Genomic DNA, 16,727 nt, shown 5'->3' on the forward strand with positions numbered 1-16,727 from the left:
AGGGAATTGTTCACAGGTTAACAAGAGCTAATTAGAGTTAAACCAATCAACGTTTAAAACACTAATAAAGGGTATCAAATATGAATAGTAGAAAAAAATAAAACCTGACCAAAGAATACAATTTCCATAATATAGGTGATAACATGGTTTAGCTCCACAAAATTCAAAGTTCTTACATGTATTTTATTGTAAACTATTAATATACATCCTATATTCAATACAACATCCCTTTATTGATATTCTGGCACAAAGAACATGAAGTTATCTCGCTAACTCTGTGCTACTACCAACCGATTTTGGGCATTTTTTTCTTTTCGGAGGAAAGGTAGTGTGACACATTTTTTTTTCTCTCAACCTTTTTCCCGAAGAGATAAAGAAAAATCTCTTGTTTAGTTAGCTAATTACACATCACAATTAAATAAAGAGAGTTTTTACTCGGATTACATATGGTTTATTAAGCCGAAAGCGACGCTTTTGTTGAATATATGGTTTTTAAACAAGCTAGATACATTTCTAGAAAACATTTTTTTTTAAATATAAAAGTGCAATTGTTACACAAATTTTGTTTTCGTGTCAAAGAAATACAGCAATAGTATAATCAAATCAAAAAAATAGGTGGTGAAGATTCCTATGAATCTGAGCTTGTATTGTTTTCCAAGGATCCCAATTTCTTGTTTGTTCATTAATGTGTATTTGCCCATCAAGCATAACAATTATTTTATAATCTTTGTAATTAAAAATACTTGAATAGTGTAGTCTTTAAAAAGTAATTTCACTGAACCTTTACACTGATACAAGGATGACCTCAGGAATCTGAGAAGGCTAGATTCTTATAATTATTTTTGTTACGTATGGATTTTAAGCTATAAAAATAAAATAATCCTAAAAAGGCACCTTGTCCTTACAAGGGTATTATCTACTCGTAGTTGTTTTTTATGTGACTATTTAACGATAACAATATTATTTTTATTACATATTAAGTGTCTGGAATATAGTAATACTTGGTTGATGATAAAAGCTTAAGCCTCTATGTTTATCAATCTATTTTGAACTCAAAATACACAGTAATAACACTGTTTAACAGAAAAAATAGTACAAGAACTAAATATCACGAACTTAGTAGAGTTTGATCCCCTGACGTCGTTTCGGGGGACCAAAGATGATATTTTTACTACATAAAATGAACAAATTTCCTATAAATCTGTAGAAAACTCAATCAAACTGTACTGAATATTAGTTGATGCACGTAATTAACACAGATATTTGAGTTCAATTAAAGTAATGTGTAATAAAAATCCCTAAAAATGGATATATTTGTAATTATTTTTTGTTCTGATTGATTAGGAACGAGAAAAGTAGGATAATTGGATAAAAATTTCTTAATCTTTCCATTATCATAAATATTTTTCATCTACCACAAGGAAACACAATTTTATAACGATGTTATAAGATATTTTAATACATTTTATTATCAGATCTGTAGTAAAACTCGGCAATAGATGGTTTAAAAATGTTATAGACACTAAAGTTTAAGTCTTTTTATTTGTTGGTTCCGTTTTGACAAATCAATTATCAATTTTCACTTATTTTCCTTCATATTAATGAAAAATAGCTTTAATTGTTATAAAACTTAGTTGTTTAGACCTTAAAATGGCTGATATCAAAAATGATGACGTCAAGTGAAAAGGCTCTATAATTGAATTTGGACCAATCACATTTATTGTAACTCTTTTACAACACATCTTCAATAAATCAAATTATTGAAGATCCAAGCAATTTACACATTTAATGGATTTATATCTGAACTATTGGTCAATTCTATGTGGCTAAAAGTGATGTAATAATAAAGAAAAAATTAAACATTTATAACTGCATGATCATCACTTCTTTCCTTGTTCATATATGTACATAAATATTTGCATGTATCCGTTATAAAAGAGTAAAAAATGTTAATGTTAATTTTGCATAATATGTAAGTTTATGTATTGCAGGATATTTTCTTATAAATGAAACATGTTACAGATTCCTCTGTGGTCGAAGACAATCAACTTTTACAAATTCATACATATATTATAATCTTTATACATATTGTCCGTAATACTATAATTGCTTAACAATTATGAATATTTTGCAATATTTAATAATAATTTATATTCATATAAAACAACTTTTTTTCAATTTTGAAAAACTGTCTGCATAATTCTTATGTTTGAGTGTTTTAAAACTGTTATAAGAATATCTTTACTCATATGACTCACAAGTCGAACAATTGAACCACTAATCTATAAATTTGAGTCAAAATGGTCTCTACATTATGTTATTTACTTATATATGACGAATAAAGGCATTTCAGCATTAATTATAAGATTTATCCTTAGACCTAATTCCGCTTGATGAAGTTAAACGTAGTTTTGTTTTTTATAGAAATTTATTCGACATATACATACCGAATGGTGCATTAAAATCTATCCACTTTGAATTTTAAGCCTCAACAAGATACAATTTATTAATGAACAATAGAATTTCAACTAAATGATTACTCTAAATAGATGTGTACCTGAGCTCTCTTAATCATGGATGTAGCAGTCCTTAGCGGCAATGATAGCTTCCAGGCGGAAGTAGCAGCGGAAACCGCTGCAGATATAGTCCTCTGTTTGGCGCCCCAGTGCTAGCTGTGACTTTGTGGGTATCGATTTGTAGTTGATAGATACTGCAGGCCTTACCATTGACATGCACCCAAAAAGTGTAGCCAAGGGTGTTAGCATCAGGCCTATAGGATGGCCAAAAGGGACAAAAAATATTTCAAAAGAACTGAAAAGACTCATTCAAAACTCAATAGTCTTGTTACGGAGGAGATGGGTTTCTTTCATTGTTGGTGTCAAAAGTTGTCTCTCTACCCTCACAAGGTTCTTTCAATCCACTTTTCTGATAGGTCTCTGGACAGTCTGCTGTGAAACCCGAGATCTCTTCCATGGGCCCTCATGGACATGAGGGAATTGGTCTGGGTTGTTTTCTTTTTACTCCTCTGGGTAAAATTGGGACTTTTTATATACTCTTCTCACCCTCCAACGTTTTGGACTTGTCAACTGCTTTGATTGTGCGATTTGAAATTCGTCAATAACTTTCAAGTGTCGTTTTCTCGACTTGTACGTAAGCTAAAGAGTTCAGGGTTTTTTTTTTTTTTTTTGTAACTTTATACTTCAATATATTAAAATATAAATTAATTTCAATTACTCAACCTCAATTAATTATTGAATTAGTAAGTGTTCATATTTCAATAAACCACGTGATAAAAGCATCATTAATCACTGATACAACGTCCGCTAACCTCAATAATGACATCCAGACGAGGCTTGAAAGTCATACAAACTTTATAAATATAGTCATTTGTCGATTTTCTAGATCTTTTGTTGACAGATGACTTCATACCTTTAATTATTCTATGGTGTATGTATTTGAAAGCCTTTGGACTATATTTGTCACCATATAATATAATAGATTGAGGTTGGACTTCTAATGAGACCAAAGTTATTTCAATCAAACATTCTAACTTTTTGCTTTTCACTCTTGAACCATCTTTGCAGTATCGCAATACACATTGTATCATTACTGATGTTTAATGTTTAGTTCTGGAGATGTATCCCACTTCTTTAGGACTATTCTTATTAATCAACTACTTTCTGTATTGTACCTTTGTATATATTTGATATTGAAATTTAGTTGGATATGGGTAATGTGTCGTTATATACTTTACCCATCTTAATTTTTGGCTTTATAGAAGGCTAAGAGGTTATATTACTTGACTAATATAAATTATTCTGACATCTTTTGACTATATTTAAATTTTAAAAATCTCAAAAACTAAACAGTAAAGCTACAATTTTAAAATCGCAAGACTATGGCAAGAAGTGCTTGGGAGTATTTTAGCTGGAGGTCGATCTGTTGATATTTCTGTTTATAACAACAAGAATATGTATAATTAGTCTGGCAGCGTTAAAGAAAAAATTCAATACCTTTGAAACCTCGATCTGTTCTATGCAACAGCCTTCCTAAGCCTGTTAAGTCTAAGATATCTCAAAATCCAAAAATTGCAATGAGAGAACTATGGATAGAGCTAAAAGTATCTGAATCGACAATAAGGAGGTTTGCAAACAAAGACTTGGGAATGAAGAGCAGAGTTTTTCCTTCTAGTCCGATGCCCCCCAGGTGTACATCAACAAAAAGTTAAGGTCTAGCAGATTATTTAAGAAAGAAATGTGGTCATTCCCTTTTTCTCAACTTTTCTAGCCTAAGCCTACTCCATTACTACGTATGGCTTGTAGGAACATACACCTCAATATTTCAAGCCTCAAAAGATCTGTTGAGAAGGCATGGACCAGGATGAAGGAGTCCGAGATTGAGAATAAGGGAGGAGCCTCTGGAATAAACAATGTAATGTATGTTTCCAATAATAGTATGTTATAAAATAAATTTTATGTAAAAATGAGTATTTCTTTCATTTGACTAATTTTCTTTACAAAGTCCAAAGTATTCAACTACTAATGAAGAACCGGGTATACTTTAAAAGACCATATCTCTATAGCAAACTTTTGTTTAATAAGGCATATTAATATAGGCACTATGCTATTATAAACTAATTACTTTAACAAATTGTTATTCTTAGAAATAGATAAGCTTTTACGACCTGACAGATTCCATAAGGATCCAACCGATCCCTCCAAATGCTGACAAAAATTGGAACAAGTATTCAAAGTTTTATTGCCTGTTTATGTGAGAAACAGGATAAGGTAAATTAAAACAAATAAAGCATTATGAATTTCCTTCAAATCTTGAATTTATCGAGACCATTGATGATTATAAATGAGCAAATGAACGATGAAAAGTCGCTATCATAAGAAAATGAATGAAATCTTTCTTCGACACTTATTAGCATCTACAGACATTGGATCAAGTGTATTCACCTTCGAAAATTTTACCATTAATCTCAGTTGAATAATGGGAAAAGGAGGGATTTTACAACAAAAAATCTTATATTCTCGAACAAATCAGTTTTTGAACTACAATTTCGGAACGAATTATGGTCTGTACAAGAGATAATATTCAACGCATAGGACAGTCGTGCAAGAGGCTACAGCGATTGTGAAACATATTTTGAGAACATGCATTTTCCAGTTTGTATAAAAATCGTGGAAACATGTTTGCATAGTTAATCATTGCACTTCTATGCAATGGTATCTACTGCATAGATCCCCGACCCAAAATTTGTTTTCAAAGTGCATAACTCAAGACACATATCAGTACTGAAGTCACAGCGCCGACTAATATAAAATCACATTTTTGGACCTTATTTTTAAAATTGGAATGATAAAAGACTTTCAAAATGGCACCTTTTGGCCTAAAAAAAATCATATTTTCATCTTAAAAGTAACAGTGTCATAACCTATATTGTATAAAGGATATTACAAATTCCAGATAATGTTTTCTGTTGATTACATCAATATTATCCTACAGTTGACAAATATCTCATTTAATGACGTTAAGATTAATAAGACTCAAATTATGGACCACTTTATAAACTTTAAGCGGGTTATTTGTGCATTGATCAACATTGACCATGTGTACCATCAAAGATTGAAATAAGTAGTTATTAAGCTATTAGAAACTAGTTAGAAACTGAAAATCTATACCTATAATATAAAATATAATGAGTATTGATGTTATAACAGTAAATAAATTTCTATAATATAAAAAATGAAAGTCTTCAGACACGTATGTTTGGAATTTTTTTATATATATTTCACCCTTGTTCTTTTAACCAAATATTGAGTGAAATTTTTTAAAGATGTAACAACTCCTTGAGAAAAGGATTGATAATATAAAAAAATATTATTATGAACATGGAAATACTAATTTGATTTGTTCATCATAATAGATTGAAACATTAACAATATTTTTTTTATTGTAAAAAAAAAATTGAAATTGATATATAAACAATAACACATGATGAAAGATAAAAAGATACATCAAATTGTTTTGGGATGCTAAAGGTCCCAAAACAGACCCATTTCCTCAGAATAGAGTTTGTGACAAGCTTATCCATTTACCAAATCCATTTATACAAGTTACACACATATGAAACACTTTACACATCATATAACGTCACCGTACCGATGCTCAATATTTAAAATACAGATGGCCTCATCAACCATTCATATATAAAATGTTACCAGACCAGTAGTCTCAAACTGTGGTATGCAGAAATCACATTGGCAGACATCAGTATATTTTTTCAGGCGGCAAACAATGTAGAAAGTTTGAGAATCGTGGTATCGAACGATTTTATAAATGAATTGTTGATGACGTCATGTGTATTCTCAAATCGTAAACATCGGTACAATGCTGTTCATACAAAAAGTATGGTGGTGCATCCAGATACCTTGAGATTTGTATCAAGTGGCACACATATTAAAAGTTAGAAAATCACTTTTCTAAATCGAAATTTTATGAGACCGATCCCGATCGAATTAGTTCGGTCCAACTATAAATAAATATAGATTGCTTGATGACATTGTTAACGTATAATTTCATTGTTTTGTTGTTTCAATGCTTATTTAGTTTAAAATTTTCTGTGGTTCAAAAAATTTGATAAAATATTTTTATTTTTCCTCAAAAAGTATAGATTACAACAAACGAATGCAGGCTTTAAAAAAATAATAAATCTCTGTGAAGTTATTTAGAGGCCATCTAGGAACTTTGAAGTACCTAAGTAGGTTTACGACAATTGATAAACATGTATATTCAGCTTACAATTATTATTTATTTTTTTGCATTCCAAGCAAAATTCAATGGTGAAACTTGTATCCCTTATGAATTTGTGATTGAAAATAGAGATGAAATTATTTTTGTTGAATGTGAAAGATAAATATACAATTGTCTTCAAGACAAAACATTGCTGATTTTACGCAATTTCAAAAGTTTCGTAGGTTTGGTTATAGGAAGGGATGCCATGGGCGAGGAGAAGTCGGGAGTGAGACATATGGTATTACTGAATTTAGAACCTTGTTAATATCAGCTGTCTGTTATATTATTTTAGAGAGAGAAAATGAATTACTGATTCTACATTTAAAATAGCATTACCGCAGGGAAAATATTGTAAAAATATTTAAATTCTAATATATTTATAATATTATAACTTTTTAAAACAATTTACAGCAAAGATGGGGCCAAGTAAATTTGTACTTGTCCGTTAGTTCTATAATTTAGTACTTAAGTATTCATGTAACACGAGTACTGATACTTGGTTTAAAAAATTGTATTTGTGAATACTTAAATACTTCTTAGTACTTCGGACAGAAAATTATGAAAAAGATTTCGCATATTTTGTTTTAAAATGTTTTAAAGACAACAAATATTTTCAACAATAGGAATATGCACTTGTAAGTAACAAATGTTGATGTAACATATTATCCAATTGATTCTTCTTTTCAAGGAACTCATAAGCTAACTTTTAGTAATTTACTTCATATAAAAGTACACTAACACATAAAATAGAATTATAAAAACAAAATAATAAATAGTTATGTTAAAAAAGTAGAGGCCCCCACTATAAAGCTTTTCACATTCGGACTTAGTAGTTTTACCATATAATTCTTTTTCAAATTAGTTGATTATCATTGATTTGAAATCTATTAGTGTATTCAATTTTCATAAAGTTGCGATAGATTTAAAGTTCAATTATAAATATATTTAACGTATTCTTAAAGATCCCAGCTACATCACTGTCCAGTAAATTATATCTTGTTATACTTAATGGCAATAGTCATAATTTCAAGTGTAAGATAAAGTATTAATAAGTATGCGTTGTTATGCTTCTTATGACGATACTTTACAAATTCGATCCACCATCTAGTGTTCCAATGAACTTTAGAAACAAAAACTCATGAATAGTGTTACATCCTTAATTATGAGTATCTTTGTACGTTCCAAGCTAAATATAAATTTGGTTTTTTTGCACGAGGCGGAATATTGTACCTAAATTACCACTCCCTCTCTATGGGTCTAACATAAATGATAATTGTATCAGACCGGGGTAGGACTTCCAGACCAAACCTCACCACACTAGTCAGTTATATTATCTACATACATGATTGCATGGAATATAGACACGTGAATTAGAAATTATCTCATCCATTTCTTTATTTTTGTTCTATAAACGGAATGTCTATAGCCATCAATTTCTGATAGATGCCTATGCTTTTTGACACACTATATAGGTATAAATGATATGTATTACAAATTAGAGAATTAATTTCCCTGAAGGCTTTGAAATTTCTAATGTTTGATTACTCAATTTTTTTTTAATTTATATTTTTTTAAACGACCTTGAGATGTGAAACTAAAGATAATTTGAAAAAGACATGTGTTTGTAAGTCAGACTTTTCTATAGCGTTTTGTTTTTGTTTTTTAACAACTTATTCCTTTAAATAATAGGAGAATATAGAGGCTATAGATGGAGATTATTTTATTTATAATGTGTAACAGTTGTGGGATAGAATCATACAAGTTATATAGATATAAAATTGATGGAAATCTCCTGACCTCTTGCAGTATTCCTATAAGACGATGCATAAGATTCATTATACTTAAGAAATAACACATGTTTTTTAGCTTAATTACCTCTAGAGAAATGATCTTCTTTTTCGAGTTTATTGCAAAACTAAAGTATGCGTAAAGTATTTAATATGTAATTCATATCAAGGTTTTCTGAGCCCCCTCCCCCCCCTCATAATGAAAAAAAATAACATTAATAAAAATGTATCTATTTATTATTAAAAATTGTCATTGAATTAAAAAATGATATTATGGATCTAGGGGAGACTGGACTTTTTTATCAACATCGGAAAAGTAACTTCACAATAGGTCATATATATTTATTATCCACTTGGGGGTGTGGCAGTATGTTGCATGCTGAGAAGAGTTTTCACAGGACACTCTACGTGAGTAACATACATCTACCATTTTGTATTAAATAATATTATCATTCAGGGAGCTGTATTATTATGCCACAGCACGGCACCACTCTCAGTCGTCTTACTTACAAACTAATCTGTATATACATATACAATATAGAGTTTGTGTGTGTTTCTCCTTTATAGATGCCCACATTATTGGGCCTAGGAAGCTGAAACTTTGTATGGGTGACTCTTTTGAACCCAATCCGGATAAGACAGGGGCCCCAGTTTCCCGGGGGAGGGGGAGGACATATAGGTGAGGCATGTTTTATACCCGAAAAACAAAAATGTTTTTTTGCAATAAAAATTGTTGTTTAACTGAAATATCTGTCATTTTTTAAATATTTATTTTTATTTTTCATTAAACATCAATTTTATAGATAAATGCCACAAAACGATGCATTTTTGACATAAATTAAAAACCTAAATAATGAAACATAGTATTTTCAATTTCCGGAACATTTTATTACATAAGGTTTGCAATATTTAGAAAAATGAACCATTTATTGAGAGTTATTTTTCCCACCAGATTATTTTCTATTTTTTGTTTGATTTTGCTAGTACAAAAAAAAATATTAGTAGGTTTGTATTCTTCTTTACAATAGCAATAAATTTTATTTACTATAATTTTTTTTCCAAAATTAGTGCATAACAGTTTTTGGCAATTTTCTTTGCAAATTTTGATTTAGCAATTTTTCCACAAAAATAAAAAATGAAATTCTCATCTAGACAAATTTTTTCATACATATATGTTGCTATGTTATTTGAAGTTGTATTATATTTATTGTTTAATTTATAATAATTCATTTCATATAATATACAGGCCCTATATTATAATGTTCACATGCACCGAAAGTAGATAAACATTAAGAAGAAATAACATTGACCATTATCAATGTTATTTACCGCTCCCTCCTTGGTCTGAGCAATGCCGGGTAACCCTTTGCTAATAAGTATAAGTATCTATAATATTAATCAATGATCTTTAACATAAATCATATTATATCTTAATCCAATTATAACACATTAAAATTTAATACTTCAACATGATGAAAACATATAGCTATATGGTCTAATTATCTTAACTTCTAACTCAAATTTGATATTTAGTTACTTTTGCAACCAATTTTGGCTACGGGGACAGTTGCACCATTCAAAGGTTGCATTCAAATGCAATTAGGGGGATATTGACTGGTTTATATTAAAACAATAGTAATGTAGGAACTTTTATTAAAATTTGGTGAATCTAATTTTAAGTCAAGCTATTTCAAAGTAATTTAACCAAAACAAAAAGTGTTTTATTTGGCCCAGTCTCCCCTACCAATAGCATCATTCATTGTGATTTAAGGTCAGAAATATGCATTTCCCTCGAATGACAAAATCTATTTTTTTCATTAGATTTTTGTTTTTGTTTGAAATGTCAATTCAACGTTATATTCATAGAATTTAAATAGATTTCAAGTCAATGCAACGTACTTGAAATGAAGGATATTTCTCTTAAGGAATACCAGAAATATCAAGTGTATATTATTTTTTTTAAAGTTCATAAATCCTTATTTTAGAAGAAAGGTTGATTTAAAAATGTAGAATTTGTGTTGTGATGAAGAATAGCAAAAACCCGAGACTATGACTTTAAGAGATCCATGTCAAATGAAAAAAATGAAACTATTTTTTTCTTTTTTTTGTAGAAAACTATACATTTTCATCTAATTGCTAACTTTTTGAAATTATTTATTCACAGGAGACGTTGTTTTTATTTATAGTGCTTTGTTTCATATTCTCCATATGGGGGGGGGGCATTAATTTGTTTGTCCTAATTTTCTCCTTCCACGAAATGCTACACGTCAATCCCACCTTCTTTGGCAAAGTTATTGTAAATATCAACCAAATTAATCCAATCTTTTTCTTCAATCCCCAAAAGAACATTTAGCCCATCCTATTCCTAACCTACGATTGAAATGGTACCAAGTGATGCATAGACATCCCTTTTGAAGTAAAATATTAATGACTCAGACAACTAAAAATGTGTACATAACAATAAACATGGACATAGTAACAATTTCGCTCGAGCCCAATTTTGTTACTATAAGCAGGTTCCACTTTTTATATGCATCAATATCCTGGTACCAGTATAGCACCGGTAAATCTATCGGCACTCGTGCCTAGCATTTTAATAACATTATTTAGGGTCCTCCTAATACAAATCTAAGATTTTTTTCTAGGCAGTACAAATGTCAAACTTCCACTATGACTAGTGACTATCAAATATTCGTCTCAGAATCATCATTAGAGTGTATTACTGTGTAAAACAATTTACATAGTTTTGAATAAGTGTGATAAATGATTCAGTAATTACATAATTAATAATTTAAATGAGGTGTTAGAGGTTTTCGTTCTATATCCTAACCGAAAAAATCATTGGACGTTGAACTTCACATAGTGTATATTATAGGCTGAACTAAAAAACAAACGATATCATCTGTTAGATATAATGAATTATTATCCTAAATAAAAACACAATATGTTTAATTATTATTATTTTTTTTAATTTTTTTGGCAAAAGGGCATAGGCATTTAAAAATGCCTAAAAATTCATGATACATGAATCAGCTTCTTATATAATTATCATTTTACTATTAAGAAGAATAAAAAACCACTTTAAATTGTAACCTTGATTTGTATATTTATTTATTCAAAAATTGATTTTTTTTTTCTCACGATAAATGAAATGAATATTACATCATGCAGAAAAATATTTAACTTCTTTTTTTTTCTTTCAAATCCCTTTACCAACCAAAGCGCATCATGAAAGTGTTATTTATTTTTAATCCATTTAATGAAATGAGATGAAAATATATATTTAAAAAATAAGGCCTTTAGTGACTTGGAATCACAAATGAAATGTGTCGTTTGGAAAAAAAACAAAAAACATGAAGTGTATAAATAAAAATAGTGAAATCCCATATTTACTTTCACTATTTTATTCCTTAACATGTTAACAAAATAATTATATATTTGTATGTTTGTAAATATCATGTTTACCTAGGAAACATTTGTGAGTTGAACGAGAGGGTTAAAAAGATGATTCAAGGTTGTCAATCTTCAGAAGCCTGGAGAGCCTGTAGCACCCCCAAAAAAAGGATTATTGTTTTTTACTAGAATTTTTTTTTTTTTTTAATTTAACATTTGAAATGTTTTTCTTTCAAAATTTAATTTTTTGTGAATAGCTGTGGATTTTTGAAATTTTTTCCATAAATTTAATTTCTTGTAAATAGTTCTGGATTTTTAAAAAAGATTAAAAAATTATAATTTCATTCTTGAAATTTTTTCAAATTTTTTGGAATAGCTATGAATTTTTGAAAATATTTTCCAAAAAATTTAATATTTGGAATGTTTTTCTTTCAAAATTTAATTTTTGTGAATAGCTGTGGATTTTAAAAATCCACAATGAATAATACATTCATTCTTGAAATTTTTTCCAAAAACTTCAATTTTTCGGAATGGCTATGGATTTTTGAAAATATTTCCCAAAAAATTTAATATTTGAAATCTCATTTTTCACATTTTTTTTTTTTTTTCAAAAAAATTTAATTTTTCTGAATAGCTATGGATTTTTGAAAATATTTCCCAAAAAAATTTATTTTTGAAATCTCATTTTTCACATTATTTTCCCCAAAAAATTAGAATTTTTTGATTTTTTCAAATAAAAAAAAAAAATAGAAAAACCAAGCGCATAACACCCTATTGCAAGCCAATTGTAATATATTGTTGTTGGTTGTTATATCGTATGTAGTTGGTGTTATAGTTGAAAAAGTCATGCAAAATAAATACATACGTATGCGGTATGACTACTGACTACACTCTCCAATAGACAGAGAAAATAAGTGAGAAATAAGGGAGAAAAAAATATAGTTTCACTTTCACAAAAGATAAATAGATATTATTCAATGTAATGTTGTTTTTATCTAAGTCAATGAAAATGAAATTTGTACATGTTTTTTCAATAGCGGCTATGATTCACAATAAATCATTGAGTGCTTTTTATTCGTTGACGACATTTTATATCTATTTACTAGTGTAAAAACTCAGTTCACTACCGATTTGATTCCTGGGTTTTTCTTAAGATACTGAATAGGACTGATATTTCAGTCGAAACGACAATCTCAGACATTGACCTGAAATTTAATCGTTTTCAAATCCTGGTTCGATTTTTCTGTCTTAAAAACGCTCGTCAACACTAAAGCAAGCTAGAATGATTTTTCTCATATAAAGTGTGGATTGGTCCATATATAATGGTGTAATTTTTTACTTTTTTATTGAAGATTAAGCATTGATAAACATTATGAGGGACATAACAAAGTTCGAAGGGCCACAGTTATATGTCTCGTCAATACATAATAAATATGTGGCTTGTCCCCACCAACTATGATGATTTTTCTTAAAATTGAGCGTTTGTATTCTTTGACAAATTATCCTCAATTTCTATTTACTAATTATTCATATTAGATCTAAAAGTACCTAAAATTGATTGTCACAATAAAATTATGAGAAATTGATGGACTTTATTTTAAAGGCCATATCGGGGTCATTATAAGTCTCTTAAATTAAATAAAGGTTCTAACTGATAGCTAAAATTCTTGGGTATCTTGACTCATCCTACAAATTTATATACAAAGGTTATAGTTGACTCAAATATGTACATGAAATATTGGGCTTCATGTATATATGAAGTAAAAAATAATAATTGGGGTTTTCTACTTTTATTGATTTTTGTTTATGATGGTACATATAAACACTTTCAACAACGTCATATGAAGTCATTGTACCCATGTTCACGATTTAGAAACACACATGACGTTAACAATTATTCATTAATAAAATCGGTTTAGACATAACTTTTAAGAAGGCTTATAAAGAAGGATTTTTATGTGAGATCGGTCTTTCTATGTATGTGAGCGGTGTAGTTCAAACTTCTTTATCAGTCCAATCAAAATGATAAAGGTTTTTGAGACCCAATAGTAGTATAGTTTTGACGCCAAACAATGACACAGACTGTACGATTTTCAACAAAAAATCATGAACATTTTTATTAAGTTTTTAATTGACAACTAGGATACTCTAAATTCTTCATTACCAAACTTACAAGGTTATGATTTGCAAATACTTTTAAAAGCACACTTAAAAATACACCCATTTTCCCATCTATGTATATTATGTAATATACAATGACTGAAATTTTATAAATTTATGGAATGGTGTTAGCCTTTTCTTATGAGTAACTGTGTTTATGTGGCATAGTAAATAATATTAGAGGCTTCATACTTATATAACTCGTAAATATTATAATTAAAATATTGTCTCATTTTATAATTATACAGTCAAACTTGTATTAAACGGTTAAAAAATGAGAAAATGAAAAAGTAACCGCTTAGTGCAGATGACTAAAGTTGTTTCAGTCTTCAATAAGGACTAAAGACTGCAGTTCAGTTTTGGCACGGTCTAGTTCAGTCCAGCATATCAGTCCTAAGACTTATAATGTTCCGCCTTTGATGACATCAATCAACTTATTTTTTTAATCAGTTCTAGTACTGATAGTCCCATGGACCGACAGTCTTAAGTACCGGTCCCAAGGACGGACGGAACCAGTCCTAATAATAGACTGGACTGGACCAAATAATTAAAGACTGACACAACACTACACAGGGGCGTCCACAGGGGGTGGGCTGGGGGAACTGTAGCAACTTTTGCTTTTTTCTAAAAAGTTAATATTTGAAACTCAATTTAATTTTTCAAAATGTTTTTTCCAAAAAGCCAAGCTTTAATTTTAGAATTTTTTTTCCAAAAAACTAAATTTTTTGTTAGCAGTTTTGGATTTTTTTTTTAATTACATTTTTTTTTGAATAGCTATGAGTTTTTGAAAATTGTTTCAAAAAATTAAATTTTTTAAGAATGACAGTGGATTTTTGATTTTTTTTTTCGAAAAAAATAAAATATATATATTTATATAATTCTCCGGGCAGCCATGTTACAGAGGACCTCTTCCATCGGGTTTCTTATTTTTTAACAATTTGGAAACTGGATATGACCGCTATAGGCAGTGACACGCTTTAAATAGGAGATCGTTTGGCTGTAATTAAATATGGTATTATAGAACGTACATATTTTAGCCTGAAAAATCTTCAATATATACATACAAGGACATATCTAATTATACATATCTTAAAAAAGTGACACATTGTAGGCAAAAGTAAGCTACTTCTAATATTTTGCCCATCAAACAAGAATCACTTAAATGGTTAAGGACCTTAGACTTTACATTGACATTATATTGAGATAATTAACAATTAACTCAAGTTGACAATTTTATTTTTTTGTAGGATTGCAACATCAAAAAAAGGAGTTTATTTTTTATCGCTGTCCTACCTTCAAGACATTATATTAATAATATAAAAAGTAAATTATCCAGGCAGATGTTCTCAATTAATAAGTACATAGTATTAGGTAGGTAGTGTACTAGGGTTGGATTCGAGTATACTCAAACATGAAAAGAAAACTCTACTTTACTACAGTTCAGAAAATGACTGGAACTCGTCCAAAATATCTTCGGAGGAACATTTGACTTTATTCGAACTCAAATTATAATCAAAACACGAAACATGCAATTAATGATCCATAGTCAAATTTTTAGTATCAACACTCAATAGGACAGTTAAAAAACCTATTTTTTATTTGAATAAGAGTGTATAACAATTTATTGCTATGGAGAAACTCAAACTCGAAAATATTGACTCCAACACGTGTAAGTACATAGAAAATGTGAGGACACATTTTCTGCACCAAGATGTACATTAATTAAGACTGGATATATGTGCATTGTAGGAATTATCGGGTACATTTTGTTTATAATGACCTTTTAATGAGAGGTTTTGTTAATTTGAGTGTATAAAAATGGATCTTACTTGATGGTTGGACTTTTTACAAAGGAGATTATGATGGCCTCTGGATGTGAGTTTATGTGCATTTCCAGATGTAGGAGTACTACTCGATTGTTGATTACTTGAATTTTCCTTACTAATCGCACCACTAATCTTTACGGTCTCGTGAGGGGGTTGCTGGTTGCTGGCTTGGTGATGCGAATGTTTATAGTGATTGTTATACTGATGTGACGTATTTGAGCTAGGGTCAATGTTATTGTAGGCTGTCGTGGATTTGGAAGGACGTCGAGGGGAGATCCCTTCTTCATCATCGTCCCGATGATGATGACGTCTCCGGTGATGATGTCGGTGGTGACGGTGAGGATTGGTTGGGGCTACAGAAGTCATGGTGAGGATTTTTGTATTCTCTTTATATTAAATTTCTCCGGATATTTTTTTAATATAAATAAATATATAAGTATTCCACCTCAATCAGCTACTTTAAAACTAAAGGCATAACTTCTAATCACAAAAATTCAGAATTTCACAGGAATTATTGTTTGTTTTATTTTATTTAAGGAGTAAAACCATGAGGAGATATCCGCACCTTCTCTGAGCGTGTGGAATAATGAAACTCACGCTGCTATGATACTCCAACTTACAAAAAGTTTTTTTTTTTTTTTTTTTTTTTTCAAAAATCGATGGGAAAAGAGGTGAAAAATAATAATGGTTTAATGATTCCGAGGATCCTTTTGAAAGTGTGCGCCGGAGTGAGTGGATTTCTTTCCTGATGATGACGAAA

The 16,727-nt window shown here is 29.5% G+C and overlaps 1 protein-coding gene across 2 annotated transcripts in view; it reads right to left on the bottom strand.

Moving 5' to 3' along the window:
* Positions 1 to 16,468, bottom strand: part of LOC121116343 (atrial natriuretic peptide-converting enzyme) — a 40,750-nt gene extending 24,282 nt beyond the window's left edge. For both annotated transcript variants that reach the window (XM_040710597.2, XM_040710581.2), the window contains exon 1: positions 15,971 to 16,468. In XM_040710597.2, coding sequence (XP_040566531.1) covers positions 15,971 to 16,333 — 363 coding nt within the window. In that variant the 5' untranslated portion in view covers positions 16,334 to 16,468. The remainder of the gene's footprint in view (positions 1 to 15,970) is intronic.
* Positions 16,469 to 16,727: the final 259 nt, after the last annotated feature.

Source organism: Lepeophtheirus salmonis, chromosome 1, assembly GCF_016086655.4.
Source record: "Lepeophtheirus salmonis chromosome 1, UVic_Lsal_1.4, whole genome shotgun sequence".
NCBI classification, from domain to species: Eukaryota; Metazoa; Arthropoda; class Copepoda; order Siphonostomatoida; family Caligidae; genus Lepeophtheirus; species Lepeophtheirus salmonis.